Below are 18591 nucleotides of genomic sequence, written 5' to 3'. Positions count from 1 at the left end.
AATGCTCCTGATACAGGATGGAGTTGTGGGGACAGACCCCACACCCTGGCAGTGAATGGACCCCACACCCCAGCTGCCAGCAACATGGAGCCAGAATGGCCGCAGTTTATGAAATACCGTCTAAGGAGGGATCGCAGGGCCCATGTCGTGATGATGGCACCTGTCATTTATTCAGACATTTTATTTACCGTCGTTCCATGTAATGGTCACAAAATTAATATTCATAGCTAAAATCAGCAAATAATGCAGGGTTACAAATGTAGTGTTCATAAAGAGGCATTCACATCTCTCGAGTGAAATGGTCCAATGCAATCTCCTATAAGGTGACCTGATGGTTCTGTTTTATGTGGGACCAGGTTTTACCTCACTGCATCTGTGGGCTCGTACCTTCGACTTCTGTAAAGCCAAGAGCTACAACTGCAGAAGTGCACTGGGGTTAGACTCGGACCGGCTCACTGTGTTCTTTGTGACCCAGTTTTACCTATTCAGGCCTGTTTCCTCCCGCTTTTGTATTCCCTGCGGAGGGCGCAGCGTGAGAGTGACGCACAGCTCCTGACAGCCCCCCTGGTTCTGCTGCTGGGTTTTACGCAGCTCTGACATCAGAGCAGCGCCTCTCTGCTCCCCCCTTCCCCAGCCAGGACTGAAAGATAAATCTCCTGCGCTGCTGGGATCGCGGACAGACAGGAGCTGCTGACTCGGCACTGCTTCCTCCTAAGCAGCTTCATTACCAGGACACACGGCAGCTTCTTTTCTGAACCATCTTCCGTTCAATGCTGTTTCTTCATCTTTTTGTTGCAGTGTCCAACCAGCTGCCCTACTGGACTAAAGGGACCCCAAGGACTACATGGACTGAAAGTAAGCAGCACTCAGCCAGGCACTGCTCTGGTCAATATAGCCAGACCCCCATCAGATATCATCGGTCCATACAGCCAGATCCCTATCAGATATCACCAGTCCTTACAGCAAGACCCCATCAGACCCCCATCAGATATCACCAGTCCTTACAGCTAGACCCCCATCACATATCATCGGTCCATAAGACCAGACCCCTATCAGATATCTCCAGTCCTTACAGCTAGACCCCCATCATACCCCCATCAGATATTACCAGTCCTTACAGCAAAACCCCCATCAGATATCATCAGTCCATACAGCCAGACCCCCATCAGATATCATCGGTCCATAATGCCAGACCCCAACAGATATCACCAGTCCTTACAGCAAGACCCCATCAGACCCCCATCAGATATCATCTCTCCATAAGACCAGACTCCTGTCAGATAGCACAAGTCCTTACAGCCAGACCCCCATCAGATATCATCAGACCCCCATCAGATACCACCAGTTCATACTGCCAGGCTTTGTCAGATACCACCAGTCAATATTGTCAGATTCAATCAAATATTACCAGTCCATACTGCCAGACCACCCTCAGATATCACCAATCCATACTGCCAAAACTTGTCAGATACCACCAGTCTATAATTCCAGCCCCCATCAGATATTACCAGTCCATACTGGCAGACCTTGTCAGATATCACTAGTCAATACTGTCACACTCTGTCAGATATCACCAGTCCATACTGGCAGACCTTGTCATGTACCACCAGTCCATACTACCAGACCCCTATCAGATATCCCCAGTCCATACTACCAGGACTTGTCATATACCACCAGTTCATACTGTCAGACCCCATCAATATCACCAGTCCTTAGGGTCAGACTCTATCAGAAATCACCAGTCTGTACTGGTACATATGTGGAATGGATGTGATTGGTGTAGGATTGAGGTAGCTCTAACTTCTTTCCTGCCTTGTTTTTCTCCTCAGGGGCACAAAGGTCGTCCTGGAGCTCTGGGTGAGCCTGGCAGACTGGGGAAGACTGTGAGTGTGCACTTTTATCCCTAAGACCGCAGTTCTACCATGCGAAGTCTCTGATCCCTCAGGACTCTGTGCCCCACCCTACTGGGAGGCTCCTCCACGGTGCAGGTCCCAGAGCTGCCCGACAATGCCCGTAAATCCTGCCAATCTGAGGCAGTTCTTGCCCAGCTCCCAGGAATTTCCACTTCTAGAAACCAGAAACATGTGACAGTAGAAGAATGAAAACTTCTGCACTGGTTTGTTTTAGCTCTTAAAACCAGAGTCTTATGTTTATTACGACTCAAGATACTGCCACAGGTAGCGAATTTTCAATAAGGCGCAGAGAGCCCAACTGAGCCGGCTAGCTTTTAGGGAGCCAAGTAAAATACTTTTTAGCTATAACCCGGCTGGCCTGATTCAGGCCAGCAATGATGGTGCTCGGGGTTCAGCTGCAGGTTGTTGGGAAGCAGGAGACTGCTGTGATTGTGTCTTCCATCTGACATGTCTGACGATGTTACTGGAGATGAGATTTCCCCAGAAAGCTGCAGGTTAAAGCTTCCCCTTTCTTCTTCCTTTCCACCACAGGGTCCGAAGGGAGATGTGGGCATTTCAGGTGAACAAGGCATCCCAGGACCTCCAGTAATGTATTCACTTCTAATGTTTTCATTATTGCTTTCTTCTGATTGTAACCTGGGATGATCTTTATTCTCTGCACCATGTGATACAGGGATAGAGGGGATAGAAACACCTGGGATGATCTTTATTCCTTGCACCATGTGATAAGTGATAGAGGGGATAGAAACACCTGGGATGATCTTTATTCCTTGCACCATGTGATAAGTGATAGAGGGGATAGAAACACATGAGGATGGTCTTTATTCCTTGCACCATGTGATACAGGGATAGAGGGGATAGAAACACCGGGGATGATCTTTATTCCTTGCACCATGTGATACAATGATAGAGGGGATAGAAACACCTGGGATGGTCTTTATTCCTTGCACCATGTGATAAGTGATAGAGGGGATAGAAACACCTGGGATGATCTTTATTCCTTGCACCATGTGATACAGTCATAGAGGGGATAGAAACACCTGGGATGATATTTTTTTCATTGCACCATGTGATAAGTGATAGAGGAGATAGAAACACCTGGGATGATCTTTATTCCTTGCACCATGTGATACAGAGATAGAGGGGATAGAAACACCTGGGATGATCTTTATTCCTTGCACCATGTGATACAGGGATAGAGGGGATAGAAACACCGGGGATGATCTTTATTCCTTGCACCATGTGATACACTGATAGATGGCAGATGAAATTTAATGTGGATAAGTGCAAGGTGATGCATATAGGGAAAAATAACCCATGCTATAATTACACGATGTTGGGTTCCATATTAGGTGCTACAACCCAAGAAAGAGATCTAGGTGTCATAGTGGATAACACATTGAAATCGTCGGTTCAGTGTGCTGCGGCAGTCAAAAAAGCAAACAGAATGTTGGGAATTATTAGAAAAGGAATGATGAATAAAACGGAAAATGTCATAATGCCTCTGTATCGCTCCATGGTGAGACCGCACCTTGAATACTGTGTACAATTCTGGTCGCCGCATCTCAAAAAAGATATAATTGTGATGGAGAAGGTACAGAGAAGGGCTACCAAAATGATAAGGGGAATGGAACAACTCCCCTATGAGGAAAGGCTAAAGAGGTTAGGACTTTTCAGCTTGGAGAAGAGACGACTGAGGGGGGATATGATAGAGGTGTTTAAAATCATGAGAGGTCTAGAACGGGTAGATGTGAATCGGTTATTTACTCTTTCGGATAGTAGAAAGACTAGGGGACACTCCATGAAGTTAGCATGGGGCACATTTAAAACTAATCGGAGAAAGTTTTTTTTTACTCAACGCACAATTAATCTCTGGAATTTGTTGCCAGAGAATGTGGTTCATGCAGTTAGTATAGCTGTGTTTAAAAAAGGATTGGATAAGTTCTTGGAGGAGAAGTCCATTACCTGCTATTAAGTTCACTTAGAGAATAGCCACTGCCATTAGCAATGGTTACATGGAATAGACTTAGTTTTTGGGTACTTGCCAGGTTCTTATGGCCTGGATTGGCCACTGTTGGAAACAGGATGCTGGGCTTGATGGACCCTTGGTCTGACCCAGTATGGCATTTTCTTATGTTCTTGTGTTCTTATAGAGGGGATAGAAACACCGGGGATGATCTTTATTCCTTGCACCATGTGATACAGTGATTGAGGGGATAGAAACACCTGGGGATGATCTTTATTCCTTGCACCATGTGATACACTGATAGAGGGGATAGAAACACCAGGGATGATCTTTATTCCTTGCACCATGTGATACAGTGACTGAGGGGATAGAAACACCTGGGATGATCTTTATTCCTTGCACCATGTGATACAGTGATAGAGGGGATAGAAACACCTGGGATGATCTTTATTCCTTGCACCATGTGATACAGTGATAGAGGGGATAGAAACACCTGGGATGATCTTTATTCCTTGCACCATGTGATACAGTGATAGAGGGGATAGAAACACCTGGGATGATCTTTATTCCTTGCACCATGTGATACAGTGATAGAGGGGATAGAAACACCTGAGGATGGTCTTTATTCCTTGCTCCGTGTGATAAGTGATAGAGGGGATAGAAACACCTGGGATGATCTTTATTCCTTGCACCATGTGATAAGTGATAGAGGGGATAGAAACACCTGGGATGATCTTTATTCCTTGCAACATGTGATAAGTGATAGAGGGGATAGAAACACCTGGGATGATCTTTATTCCTTGCACCATGTGATACAGGGATAGAGGGGCTAGAAACACCTGGGATGATCTTTATTCCTTGCACCGTGTGATAAGTGATAGAGGGGATAGAAACACCTGGGATGATCTTTATTCCTTGCACCATGTGATAAGTGATAGAGGGGATAGAAACACCTGGGGATGGTCTTTATTCCTTGCTCCGTGTAATAAGTGATAGAGGGGATAGAAACACCTGGGGATGGTCTTTATTCCTTGCACCATGTGATAAGTGATAGAGGGGATAGAAACACCTGGGATGATCTTTATTCTCTGCACCATGTGATAAGTGATAGAGGGGATAGAAACACCTGGGATGATCTTTATTCTCTGCACCATGTGATAAGTGATAGAGGGGATAGAAACACCTGGGATGATCTTTATTCCTTGCACCATGTGATAAGTGATAGAGGGGATAGAAACACCTGGGATGATCTTTATTCCTTGTAGTGTATATATTGGCTTGTTTTCCCCTTATTTTTGTCATAGATGCAGACATCTTCCCTGTTGGCCACACTCGGACACGCAGTCTCTACTGATTGCCTTCTTAATATCTGCCATTTATCTTGCGTCTTTCTTTGATTTTTCACTGACAGGGACCACAGGGTCTCAGGGGGTACCCTGGCATGGCAGGACCCAAAGGAGAGATGGTACGTACAGGGGAGCAGGGATTTCTTAGGCAGTGTTTCTGACACCGGACTCTTGTGACTTTGCATCCATGGCATTGTTTCCTTATGCCACCACTCACTTATTCTTCTATTATTTTATTTGTAAACCTCTTTGGGTCAAACCTTTCTTTGAGAAAGACACTATATAAGTGAAACATAGCATAAGGAGGGCTGTAACATTTTTGGGAAGGGTCTGAAGAGGTTGGTGGCTCAGAGTATAGAGGGAGATGAATGGCTGATGGCTTCCTGTGTTGTGGAACCAATACTTAAATGTGCAGTGAACGGCCGTAAATATGGCAGGGGTCCATTCACCCACCCATCCCTGTGCACAGAATATAGAGCCTGGTGAGAGGGGTGAAGGGCGGGACGGGAGTGGCAGTGCTGGATTCACTCTGCAACCATCACTTTCTCAGGGTCCCAGGGGCTATAAAGGAATGATAGGATCCAACGGCGCCACCGGGAAGCTGGTAAGTTTTTTCCTCCTTGTGATATTTATTTAGTTTTTATTTATTTATCGAGTTTTATATACCGTCATTTGGTTTCGCCATCATAACGGTTTACAATATTAGATGGCATAGAGTATGTTAATGGTTAGCGTATACATTGAGGTTAAAAAACAGTTAAATTATTGAAAAGGTTAGTCATATAAATATATATAAAAGTTCTTGAGGTTAAGATACAGTTAAATTATTGAGGTTAAAAAACAGTTAAATTATTGAAAAGGTTAGTCATATAAATATATATAAAAGTTCTTGAGGTTAAGATACAGTTAAATTATTGAGGTTAAGATACAGTTAAATTATTGAAAAGGTTCTTCTGGCTGTGAGAGCCGGGGGTGTGAGGTTCATATGGTGAGGGTTAGGTTGTCAAGGTTCTTCTGGGTGAGAGAGGTGGGTGTCTCGAAGTCGAGTTGTCAGAGTATGTTTTGATAGGCTCTGGTGAATAGCCAGGTTTTCAGTTGCTTCTTGAAGGCTTTTAGGTCAGATTGTGTTCTGATTTCAGTTGGAAGAGTGTTCCAAAGTTTGGGGCTACCGATGGATATCGCTCTTTTGCGAGTTATGGTTAGTTGTGTGGTTCGAGCGGGTGGAATTTTCAGAAGGCCTTTGTTGGAAGATCGGAGATCTCGATTTGGAGCGTGGAGTTCAATTGATTTGTGTAGCCAGTCCATTTGGTGTCCAAGGATTCATTTGTGTAGAATGGTTAGTATTTTGTATTCTATATGATATTTTATTGGGAGCCAGTGTAGGGATATGAGAGTTGGGGTAATATGGTCATGTTTTTTCATTCCTGTTAGGATTCTGGCGGCTGCATTTTGTAGGATTTGGAGCGGACGGATAGTGGTGAGTGGTAGGCCCAATAGTAAGGAGTTGCAGAAGTCAAGGTTGGAGAAGATGAGTAGTTGTAATATTGTTCTGAAGTCATCTGGGGAAAGGAAGGGTTTAAGTCGTCTAAATGTAAGTAATTTGTGGTATCCTTCCTTGATTTTGTTAGTGATGTGGATCTTGTAGGATAGTTCACCGTGCATGATGATTCCTAGGTTGAGAGCATGCATGACTGGGGAGATTGTTGCATTTTGGTTCTTAATTTTGAGTGGTGGTGGGGGTGAGGTACTGTTTTTTCTGTCTAGGATTATTATTTCTGTTTTGCTGATGTTTATTATGAGTTTCAAATTGGTTAGTAACTGTTTAATTTCGGCTAGATACGCGGCTGTTTTTTTGTATGTTTCTTCAAGGGTATTATGAATTGGGATTAGTATTTGTATGTCGTCAGCGTATAGGAAGTGGGTCAGGCCAAGGTTATCTAGCAGGTGGCAGATTGGGAGGAGGTAAATATTGAAGAGTGTTGCCGATAGTGCTGATAACTCCTGTGTTGAGGTTTATTTTCTTCGAGAGGGTGTTGTTGAATAGTACTTGGTAGCTTCTGAGTGAAAGGTAAGATGAGACGAGTGAGGTTATCAAATTTGCGGATGACACAAAATTATTCAGATTAGTTGAATCACAAGCAGACTGTGATACATTACATTACAGTCTGCTTGTGAACCTCGGTATATAAAAGTTATAAATAAATAAATAAATACACTGTGTAAATTGTATATAATTACTACCATGTAAGCAATTACTCTATGCTTACATGCTCTGCTCTTCATTTAGAAATTGTTAATCTATCGTTTTTTTCCAACACCCCAGTTTCACACTCCCTGTTGTAATGTAATTTTCGCTTTCAATGTTAACTGGTTTACCCCCCTAGTTTATTGTAAACTGGTACGATAAGACCTGGTCTTGAGCATCGGTATATTAAAAGAATTTAAATAAAATAAATACAGGAGGACCTTGCAAGACTGGAAGATTGGGCATCCAAATGGCAGATGAAATTTAATGTGGACAAGTGCAAGGTGTTGCATATAGGGAAAAATAACCCTTGCTGTAGTTACACGATGTTAGGTTCCACATTAGGAGCTACCACCTAGGAAAAAGATCTAGGCGTCCTAATGGATAATACTTTAAAATCGTCGGCTCAGTGTGCTGCGGCAGTCAAAAAAGCAAATAGAATGTTAGGAATTATTAGGAAGGGAATGGTTAATAGAACGGAAAATGTCATAATGCCTCTGTATCGCTCCATGGTGAGACTGCACCTTGAATACTGTGTACAATTCTGGTCACCGCATCTCAAAAAAGATATAGTTGTGATGGAGAAGGTACAGAGAAGGGCAACCAAAATGATAAAGGGGATGGAACAGCTCCCCTATGAGGAAAGGCTGAAGAGGTTAGGGCTGTTCAGCTTGGAGAAGAGACGGCTGAGGGGGGATATGATAGAGGTCTTTAAGATCATGAGAGGTCTTGAACGAGTAAATGTGAATCAGTTATTTACACTTATTTATATACCGACATTCTCGATATACATATCGAATCAAGTCGGTTTCCATAGAACAAAACTGTCGCTGGTAAGGCGTTACATTAAACAAAGAACAGGGTATTGAACAAAAAACGTACGGCGTTACATTAAACAATAAACAAAGAATTTATGAATAATAGAAGGACTAGGGGGCATTCCATGAAGTTAGCAAGTAGCACATTTAAGACTAACCGGAGAAAGTTCTTTTTCACTCAACGCACAATAAAGCTCTGGAATTTGTTGCCAGAGGATGTGGTTAGTGCAGTTAGTATAGCTGGGTTGAAAAAAATGTTTGGATAAGTTCTTGGAGGAGAAGTCCATTAACTGCTATTAATCAAGTTTACTTAGGGAATAGCCACTGCTATTAATTGCATCAGTAGCATGGGATCTTCTTAGTGTTTGGGTAATTGCCAGGTCCTTGTGGCCTGGTTTGGCCTCTGTTGGAAACAGGATGCTGGGCTTGATGGACCCTTGGTCTGACCCAGCATGGCAATTTCTTATGTTCTTATGAGAACTATTGTAAGTTTTTTTCAGTTGCTCCTATTTCAGCTAGCCATTCGAGAAGGATTGAGTGGTTTACTGTATCGAATGCTGCTGATAAATCCAGGAGAATCAGCAAGTAGCATTGGCCGCTGTCGAAACCTCTGAGTACGGTGTCAGTTAGTGAGAGGAGTAGTGTTTCAGTGCTTAGGTTTTTCCTGAAACCAAATTGTGTATGGTGTAGGATGTTGTTCCTTTCTAGGTGGTCGGTGAGTTTTGAGTGGACGATTTTCTCGATTTTTGTGACGAAAGGTAGGTTGGATATGGGTCGATAGTTTAGTAGGTTTTCTGGGTCAAGGTTGTTCTTTTTTAATATGGGTTTAATTATTGCTGATCTTAAACATTCAGGGTAGTTTCCTTCAGAGAGGGATAGGTTTACAATGTCAGTTATTATTTTGGTTACAGAGGGCTCTGTTGATTTTATTGTTGGTATGGGAATGCTGTCGATGGGGTGATTTGCTTGATGCATTCTTTTGATGATTGATTGGACTTCCATTGAGGAAGCTGGGTCAAAGTTTGACCAGATTGTTTTTAGTTTGGGTAATAATTTTGTGTTTTGAGTGTTTCCACTGAGATTGTTATTTATTAGGTTCCTGATTTTTTCACTAAAGAAGTCTGCAAATTCGTTGCTTTTATTAATGTTGGGTGGTGTTCTCGGCTCATTAGAGGCTTTGGTGAGAATTTTCACAATGGAGAATAGCATTCTGGGGTTATGTTGGTATTTATTTATTTTGTTTGAGTAGAATTCTCTCTTTGCATTGTGGATTAGTTTTTTGTAGTAGGCTAGGTGAGTTCGATAGGCAGTGAGGAGTGGGGTTGTTTTGTTCTTGCGCCAGGTTTTCTCTTTTTTTCTGAGTTCAAGTTTGGCTGTTCTTATGCTGTTGTTGGACCATTGATTTTGATGTTTTGGGTTGTTTATTGTCTTTATTAATGTGGGGTTTATGTTATCTGCGATAGATTTGGTGATATTGATCCAAGAAGTTGTGGCTGTGTCAGAGTTCGTTAGGTCTATGCTTGTTAGTTCTAATTGTAGTTTTTGTTGACGTGTTTCAATATCAAATAGCATTGAGGTTACGCACACGCCTTTTGGTATAAGCCTTTGCTAACCCCATTCTGCTTTTATCCTTTCTCCCTTGTGAATGTGCTGCCACCCTGCCCCCGTGGGCACATGTGGCACACTGGTGTGACTGCGTATTTACCTTCTTTCTCTTGCAGGGTGAAGAAGGTCCCCGAGGACCTCCTGGTGAAGCTGGGGTAAAGGGAAATGCTGTAAGTAATTCTGTGGCATAGAGAAGAGGAGGAGCCAGCCCTCTCCTCCCAGCTCCGGTGCAGGAGTCTGAAACATCTTAAGTGTCCTTGTCTTTCAGGGAGCCAGAGGCACTGCAGGTCTCCAAGGAGCAATGGGTCCAAAGGGAAAGAATGTAAGTTCTGCACAGCCTTCCCACTCTCTCAGACAGAGTCAGAACTCATTATCAATGCCCCACTGGGCCCTTTATGCCTTTTGCCAAGTCTGATTGTGCTAAGTCAGGGATAGGGAGGGACACTTTTTACTTCCTGGGTCAGAGAGGGGGATCCCTCCTTACTTCCTGGATCAGAGATGGGGTTCCCTCCTTACTTCCTGTGGTCAGGGATGGGGTTCCCTCCTTACTTCCTGTGTCAGAGATGGGGTTCCCTCCTTACTTCCTGTGGTCAGGGATGGGGTTCCCTCCTTACTTCCTGTGGTCAGAGATGGGGTTCCCTCCTTACTTCCTGTGGTCAGGGATGGGGATCCCTCCTTACTTCCTGTGTCAGAGATGGGGTTCCCTCCTTACTTCCTGTGGTCAGGGATGGGGTTCCCTCCTTACTTCCTGTGGTCAGAGATGGGGTTCCCTTCTTACTTCCTGTGGTTAAGGATGGGATCCCTCCTTACTTCCTGTGATCAGGGATGGGATCTCTCCTTACTACACGGGTCAGAGAGGGGGATCCCTCCTTACTTCCTGGATCAGAGAGGGGGAAGTTCCTTGTTGCTTTTTGGTTCAGCTGTTAATGTGGTCTCTGGTAACTATCTGATGAAGTATTGGGCTCTCCCTTTAGGGTCTCCCAGGGATCGATGGGAAGGATGGCACCCCTGGTATCCCTGGCACAAAGGTGAGTTACCAGTGGTGCGCTGAGTGACTCAGCGTTTCATGGATCCCTTAGTATTGGTATCTAGCATCATCTCTCCCTCTTCTCCCTGTCTCTCTTTGCCTCCCTGCTTTCAGGGCTGGTGTGTCGCCTAGGGCGCCAGCCGTTGGGGGCGGCAAAGAGCAGCCACGTGGGGCCACGAGCTTACGGCTGAGAGAAGCAGAGACTCGGCGGGCCGCAAGCAGTGCCTGTTTGTGTGTGTGTGTGTGTGTGTGAGAGAGGGATTGTGTGTGTATGAGAGAGCAATGGTGTTAGTGAGAGAGAGGGAGGGAGCCTGTGTAAGGAACCTAAGAGTGTGTGTCTGAGTGAATGAGGCCAGGGACGAAACCGGGGGTGGGGAGGGGGGACCAGGCAGAAGGTTCGCCTAGGACGCCTGCACTGGCCCTGCCTGCTCTGGCCCTGCCTGCTCTGTGTGTATTGATCTGCTCTCTCGTCTTCTCTTCCTTGTGGCTGCCGCTTCTTGGCAGAGTAATTAATAACATGGGAATTCCCTCCTCAGCTCAGAAATATCAAGATGTCTTTCATGATAACATTTCACCCCAGACGGGCATTACTGCACTTGGGTTTTCCTAATTTCTGTTCTTGCCTTTGCAGGGGAGTCTGGGCCAAGCTGGAATCCCAGGCCAGTCAGGCCATCCAGGGTCAGTGGTACGTACCAGGACAAAACCTGCAGGCCACTCAGCCACCATCAGCAGAACCAATGCACCAGCATCTTTATCACCTCCCAGTACCTCACACCTCCTCGTCTCATCCTCTTCTCACACTCACACACAAAGGCACACTCCCTCACCCTCACAACTACATTATCTCATTCACTCTCCTCCATATACACACAGACACACTCACAGTCATATTCCCTTGTGCACACTCACATTCCTCCATACACACATGGACACACTCACAGTCATATTCCCTTGTGCACACTCACATTCCTCCATACACACATGGACACACTCACAGTCATATTCCCTTGTGCAAACTCACATTCCTCCATACACACATGGACACACTCACAGTCATAGTCCCTTGTGCAAACTCACATTCCTCCATACACACATGGACACACTCACAATCATATTCCCTTGTGCACACTCACATTCCTCCATACACACATGGACACAGTCATAGTCCCTTGTGCACACTCACATTCCTCCATACACACATGGACACACTCACAGTCATATTCCCTTGTGCACACTCACATTCCTCCATACACACATGGACACCCTCACAGTCATATTCCCTTGTGCACACTCACATTCCTCCATACACACATGGACACACTCACAGTCATATTCCCTTGTGCACACTCACATTCTTCCATACACACATGGACACACTCACAGTCATATTCCCTTGTGCAAACTCACATTCCTCCATACACACATGGACACACTCACAGTCATAGTCCCTTGTGCACACTCACATTCCTCCATACACACATGGACACACTCACAGTCATAGTCCCTTGTGCACACTCACATTCCTCCATACACACATGGACACACTCACAGTCATAGTCCCTTGTGCACACTCACATTCCTCCATACACACATGGACACACTCAGAGTCATAGTCCCTTGTGCACACTCACATTCCTCCATACACACATGGACACACTCAGAGTCATAGTCCCTTGTGCACACTCACATTCCTCCATACACACATGGACACACTCAGAGTCATAGTCCCTTGTGCACACTCACATTCCTCCATACACACATGGACACACTCACAGTCATAGTCCCTTGTGCACACTCACATTCCTCCATACACACATGGACACACTCACAGTCATAGTCCCTTGTGCACACTCACATTCCTCCATACACACATGGACACACTCACAGTCATATTCCCTTGTGCACACTCACATTCCTCCATACACACATGGACACACTCACAGTCATAGTCCCTTGTGCACACTCACATTCCTCCATACACACATGGACACACTCACAGTCATAGTCCCTTGTGCACACTCACATTCCTCCATACACACATGGACACACTCACAGTCATATTCCCTTGTGCACACTCACATTCCTCCATACACACATGGACACACTCACAGTCATAGTCCCTTGTGCACACTCACATTCCTCCATACACACATGGACACACTCACAGTCATAGTCCCTTGTGCACACTCACATTCCTCCATACACACATGGACACACTCACAGTCATAGTCCCTTGTGCACACTCACATTCCTCCATACACACATGGACACACTCACAGTCATATTCCCTTGTGCAAACTCACATTCCTCCATACACACATGGACACCCTCACAGTCATATTCCCTCATGCACATTCACTCACATTCCTTTATACACAAATAGACACACTCACAGTCATATTCCCTCTTGCACACTCACTCACATTCCTCCATACACACATGGACACACTCACAGTCATATTCCCTCATACACAATCACTCACATTCCTTTATACACAAATGGACACACTCACAGTCATATTCCCTCTTGCACACTCACTCACATTCCTCCATACATACACACACTCACAGTCACATTCCCTTGCGCACACTCACATTCCTCCATACTCACACACACAGACACAATGACAGTCACATTCCCTTGTGCACATTCAATCACATTCCTCCTCACACACACAGACACACTCACACTCTCTTCCTCTCCCTCACAAGTACATTTGTTCACTCACACTGACACATTTCCTCATATTCACTCACCCACTCTCTTGCTTACGTTTCTTCACTCAGCTATCTTGTTCTCTTTTGGTAGGGTTTGCTTGGCCAGCCGGGAACCAAAGGAGGTCCTGGTGAGAAGGTGAGGAGATGGATTTTTACCTGCTTTCTGAATTATAGGGGCAATTCTTAAAGTGCACATGCAGCTTGCAAGTCCCTGCACAGAGCCTTTTGTCTCTGTATTGATGGCACTCAGACTAGGTTTCTGACTCCCCGTTGATGCTGACTCTCAAAGCTGAGTTTTTACCTTCCTGGCAGCCACGTCCATCCCACATTGCCAGGGCTTTGCACCTCCTCCTCTGTGATTACAGTGCCCTCAGCCTGCTCCCTCTCACTGCTCCAGGACAAGAGATACCTTCGGCCACCTCTGCACTGCTCACTTTGCACCTTGCTTTACAGGGTGAGCCAGGGATACAAGGGCTGGCTGGATTCCAAGGAACACCAGGAAAAATTGTAAGGAAAAATATTTGTATTGCTAAAAAGTGACTATTGAATCTGGCAGGATAGAAATGTGAGCAGGCCCGGCTCTCGGCTAACTGGTGCCCTGTGCAAAAAACTGAAATTACCCTCTCCTCTCCCCCACAACTGGCCCAGTATGCCCATCCTCTGTCTAGCAGCAGTATCCCTTCTCTTTCCCTCCCCCTCCCCTGCACCCTCCACCACGTACAGAGCGTCTTTCCTCCTGCTCGGGGTCGGGGGCACGGGGCAGCGGCACCCTGTGACTTGCCTCTTTCTCTGGGCACCACATTCCTCTGTTTCACTGGCTCCTCGCAGCAGAATAAAGGAGGAAAGGAAAGCTTTCTGTCAGTCTGACTGGGGTATGATGAGAAGAGCCCAGAGCTGAGCCTCTCCGGCTGCTTCCCTTACATCATAAAGCAGATGTGTGATGTGGCAGAACGAGTCCGGGGCTGGCAGTAACCTGTGCCTGCATTTTCAGGGAGACAGAGGCCCCCCGGGCGAAGCTGGACCGCAGGGGATTGTGGGTCTGAAGGTAAATGTTTTCATTTGTGTAGTGTCCTGGGCAGCAGAAGGGTCAGTCAGGGCAGCAGGTTCACGAGCACGTCGTGTGCTGCTTTTTGTCTCACTTCAGGGGGATCGAGGTGAAAGAGGTCCAGTTGGTGCCATTGGATTACAAGGCAAGATTGTGAGTAGCAATTCTGAACAGAAATTTTCATCTTTGTACGTAGCTGGAATCATTCTCCTTTACCTCTCGGCCGCTCGTGGCACTGCCTCTGGATTTCCAGCCCTTGGACCTCCCTGGGGTGTCTGATGTGTGAAGGTTGTCAGGGTAATACCAGGCTCGGTCTCAGCTCTGTTTTCCATTGGTCAAAAATATTCAAAGCTAAGAAACCATCCCCCCCAGCCTAACGATGCCCTAATGGGGAAGAGTCTCAGATCTTCCCAGGTGCACCCGGGCCTTGATGATGAAAACGAGAGGAACTCTACCCTAAAATCCCACCTCTCAGCCGGCTGCAGCCCTGTGCACAGTCCTTGCTCCAGGAAGCCCGCAGCACAGACTGTTTGCGTCTGGCGATGCTGGTGGAGTCCGGGGTTAGACGGGAGGGACCGTTGCAGGCCACGCAGGACGCTGAGAGGGGACAGGGGCGGCAGGGTGCTGGGGTCCTCTGGCAGTAAGGATGCATTCAGAGGTTTGCTGGAGCTGAGAGTTTTCTCAGGTTCTGCCTTTGGGTTATAAAGCGTAAAACTGGCCGAGCGGTGACTCTGCAGTCCTGGATGCCAGGCTATGAACAGCCACAGATGCTTCCCGCCAGTACGTTCTAGAAATCAGCAGAACCTGTTCACCTGTGGCGCTGCCATCCTGCCAGGGCCCCTTCCCTGAGTCTCCGATGGGAGAGAGGAGCTGACCAGCAAGCCTTTGGCAGTAGTGGCCTGAGGCCTGGTGAGACTGACTCAGTGGGAGGGGACTTTAGTGCAGGCTCTGCTGGTAATTTCCTTTCATCTCGATTTCTAGGGTACGAAGGGGGAGCAGGGGCCCCCAGGAATTCCAGGTCCTCAGGGCATTCCAGGAGTGAAAGGTGACAAGGTGAGCGCTTCCAATGTGACCTGCCCCTGCTGCAGGCAGAACCGGGTGTGGGAGCCTGCAGAGGGGGGGCTCAGGGAGAAAGCAAGGAAAGGGGGGGTCGTCCCCGAGTGTGTGTGTGGGGGAGGGGCGACCGCCCCGGGCCCAGTCCCGGGAACCTCCTGCATTCCAGGGCGGGCAGGGGGAGGCGGCAGAAAAATGCCCCTCTGAGAACAGCAGCGCGGCGTCCGCCTCACCCAGCCTGGCCCTGCCGCGGTGGGGGCAGGAAAGAGGAGGGTCGCAGCTGCGGGAGCCTCCGCCGGGGGCCAGGGGGCGCCATCCCGTCCCTCGCCTCAGGTGGCAGGGTTTGAGGGTCCTGAGGGGGGGCAAGGGGACGGGCTCAGAGCACATCAGGAAGCTTCCTCTCTCGTGGGGCCGTGCGGGAGGAAGGCTGAATCTGCTGCATGGATCTCAGGGTCTCCTCACCCTCAAGAAAGTGACCCATCCCTCGGGAATGACCCCTGATTGGGTGCGTCTCCCACAGCCGCCCTGCTCCCCAGAGGGCACACGACTGCTCACCCAGCTCTGCTGTTTCCTTCCCCAGGGATTCCCCGGCAAGACTGGATCCAAAGGTGACGTGGTAAGGAGAGACTCTGAGTCCCGCGCCAGAGCGCTGCCGAGCTAAGCAAAGCCCCTGCTCAGGAGTGAGAGAGCGTCAAGCAAACTCTCCTCCAGAGCGAGTGCTTCTGCGGGGGCTTTCCTTCTCCCTGACTCTCTCCTCTCTCCTCAGGGCCATCCTGGTGTGGAGGGCTTGGGCGGTGAGAAAGGCCAGAAGGTGAGAGAGCTTATCCTGCAAACATCTCTAAAGCCTCCACATGCAGGTGGAAATCTTAACCCCGTGCGTTCTGAATATTACTGCGCCTTCTCTGCTTTTTAGGGCGAGTCTGGGGAGCCCGGAATAAAGGGTGAGGTAAGTGACTGAGATTGAGTGGGTGGGGAGAGCTCAGACACTGCTGGGCTGCCTCTCTCCATGACCTGGAGAGTCTGAGGGTGACCTTAACTTCCTCCCTCCCAACCCTCCTTCCAAAAATAATTATGTAAAGAATGAGAGTCCGAGAGAGAGAGAGAGAGAAGAGGAGTGCAGAGAGAGGCTGCTTTCTAGTGTAACGGGGGGTACAAGGAAGGAGTTAGGGGCAGAGCGGGGGACTTAGTGAGCAGCAGTCTGACAATGCAGGCCGCGGCGAGGAAGGACGCCCACCATGCCAGAGAAGGTCTTCGCTGCACGCCACAACCGTTCCCCATACATTGGGCCCAAGTTTGCAGGCCGCAGCCTCGGGCTCATCCCGCGGTTTCCAGACAGTGCCAGAAGGCCCGGGGGGACCAAGGAGATTGGGCTTAGGCATGGACCAGGAATTTGGCAAGGATCAGCAGTGAGGCATAGATCAGGAATGCAGCATTTCCACAGACAAGGCCTCAGCAGACTGGACCAGCAGTCCAGTGTACGGAGGGCTTCTTCTGTCCAGCCCTCAGTCTGGGGATACACCTGGGATCTTCCCAGGGCATGCAGGTCTCCCCAAGAGGATTGAAATCTGTTGGTCTAGTGATGAAACCCAAAGATCTGTGAGATGCACCGTTCCGGACGTATATTCCCCATGCTTTCCCGAATTCAGATTCTGTTCTTGTCTCCACCACCCCCAGTGGGAGGACATTCCTTGCATCCACCACTGTCTCTGCAAAGAAAGATTTCCTTACATTACCCCCTTTCACCCTCATCGCATAACCCCGCATTCGAAAGCCTCATTGCCTTTGAAAGAAAGCCACCTCTTGTGCATTTATTCTTTGGAGGTTTTTAAGTATCTCTGTCATATCTCCCCTATCTCGCCTTTCCTCTGTTTAGATCTTTAAGTCTGACCCATATACTTTATAATGAAGATCACTGGCCATGTTAGTAGCCTCCCTCTGGCCCGACTCCATCCTGTTTCTATCCTTTTGAAGGTGGGGTCTCAGTATTCCAGGTGAGGTCTCACCGGAGACCTATACAGGGGCAGCACCAGCTCTCCTTCCCTCTCCCTGTGCACTCATTCAGGCCGATGCAGTGACCTGTGCGGGAAGAGCCCGTGCACAGCTTTAACACACATTACTTTGTTTAAACCCCCGGCGCACTATGCTAAGGCACTGGGCGTTCATCCCAGGCTGACTGCACATTTTAAGTTGGGAGGATGGTGGCTGAACGGGAGCAGCAGATCTTTCCTTGTGCTCCTAGATACCCACGGTACCGAATGTAATGCACTTCAAAGTGCCAGAAAGCAGAGAATAAATCTAATCAAGATCAAATCAAATAGATTGAGAAAAGAAATGCACCGTGGAGCCTCTGCCGCTTGTCGTCGCGGGTGGGGGAGGGGCCCCGGCTGCAGATCCAGACCTCGGACCAGGAGTTTCGTTTCTAGCGCTAAGAATTTGGAAGGAATGCTTAATGCCCCCGTTTGCATGGAGTGAGCTCAGGTTGTGTGCAGGTGAAACTGCTCCCTGCGTCGGGGGTAATGTGCAGCAGCTGCACAGGAGGTGCGTACACGAGGGGGTCTGGGGTGACGTTTTGCATCCTTTCCATTGCTCACCTGGTTTCTCTCCTCCCTTACAGCAAGGCATCAGAGGCGACCCTGGCTTGGCCGGCCCCACTGGTGATGCAGGCCAGCCAGGAATTCAGGGGCCCAGGGGCCTCCCAGGTGCTCGAGGGCTGAATGGAGAGAGAGGTGTGCCCGGCATGCCCGGACCCCGAGGAATACCAGTAAGTGAATGCATCCAGTGCTTGGGTGATGGCTGGGGATCTCCTACGGGGGGACAGTCCTGGGGTTTGCAGTTGGATTGCAGCTTTGTGCAGG

General features: G+C 47.8%; 1 protein-coding gene across 3 annotated transcripts in view; it reads left to right on the top strand.

Annotated features, from left to right (window-relative positions):
* The window catches only part of COL9A2 (collagen type IX alpha 2 chain), a 54254-nt gene that overhangs the window by 21086 nt on the left and 14577 nt on the right, over positions 1 to 18591 (top strand). For all 3 annotated transcript variants that reach the window (XM_029571540.1, XM_029571539.1, XM_029571541.1), the window contains 18 exons: positions 799 to 855; positions 1830 to 1883; positions 2445 to 2498; positions 5291 to 5344; positions 5776 to 5829; positions 10010 to 10063; positions 10162 to 10215; positions 10868 to 10921; positions 11552 to 11605; positions 13730 to 13774; positions 14092 to 14145; positions 14630 to 14683; positions 14783 to 14836; positions 15665 to 15736; positions 16317 to 16352; positions 16503 to 16547; positions 16650 to 16682; positions 18351 to 18497. In XM_029571540.1, coding sequence (XP_029427400.1) covers positions 799 to 855; positions 1830 to 1883; positions 2445 to 2498; positions 5291 to 5344; positions 5776 to 5829; positions 10010 to 10063; positions 10162 to 10215; positions 10868 to 10921; positions 11552 to 11605; positions 13730 to 13774; positions 14092 to 14145; positions 14630 to 14683; positions 14783 to 14836; positions 15665 to 15736; positions 16317 to 16352; positions 16503 to 16547; positions 16650 to 16682; positions 18351 to 18497 — 1029 coding nt within the window. The remainder of the gene's footprint in view (positions 1 to 798; positions 856 to 1829; positions 1884 to 2444; positions 2499 to 5290; positions 5345 to 5775; positions 5830 to 10009; positions 10064 to 10161; positions 10216 to 10867; positions 10922 to 11551; positions 11606 to 13729; positions 13775 to 14091; positions 14146 to 14629; positions 14684 to 14782; positions 14837 to 15664; positions 15737 to 16316; positions 16353 to 16502; positions 16548 to 16649; positions 16683 to 18350; positions 18498 to 18591) is intronic.

The sequence above is a fragment of the Rhinatrema bivittatum genome, chromosome 11, assembly GCF_901001135.1.
Source record: "Rhinatrema bivittatum chromosome 11, aRhiBiv1.1, whole genome shotgun sequence".
NCBI lineage: Eukaryota > Metazoa > Chordata > Amphibia > Gymnophiona > Rhinatrematidae > Rhinatrema > Rhinatrema bivittatum.
The sequence above is the reverse complement of the archived record's forward strand: the minus strand, read 5'-3'. Positions and strand labels throughout refer to the sequence as shown.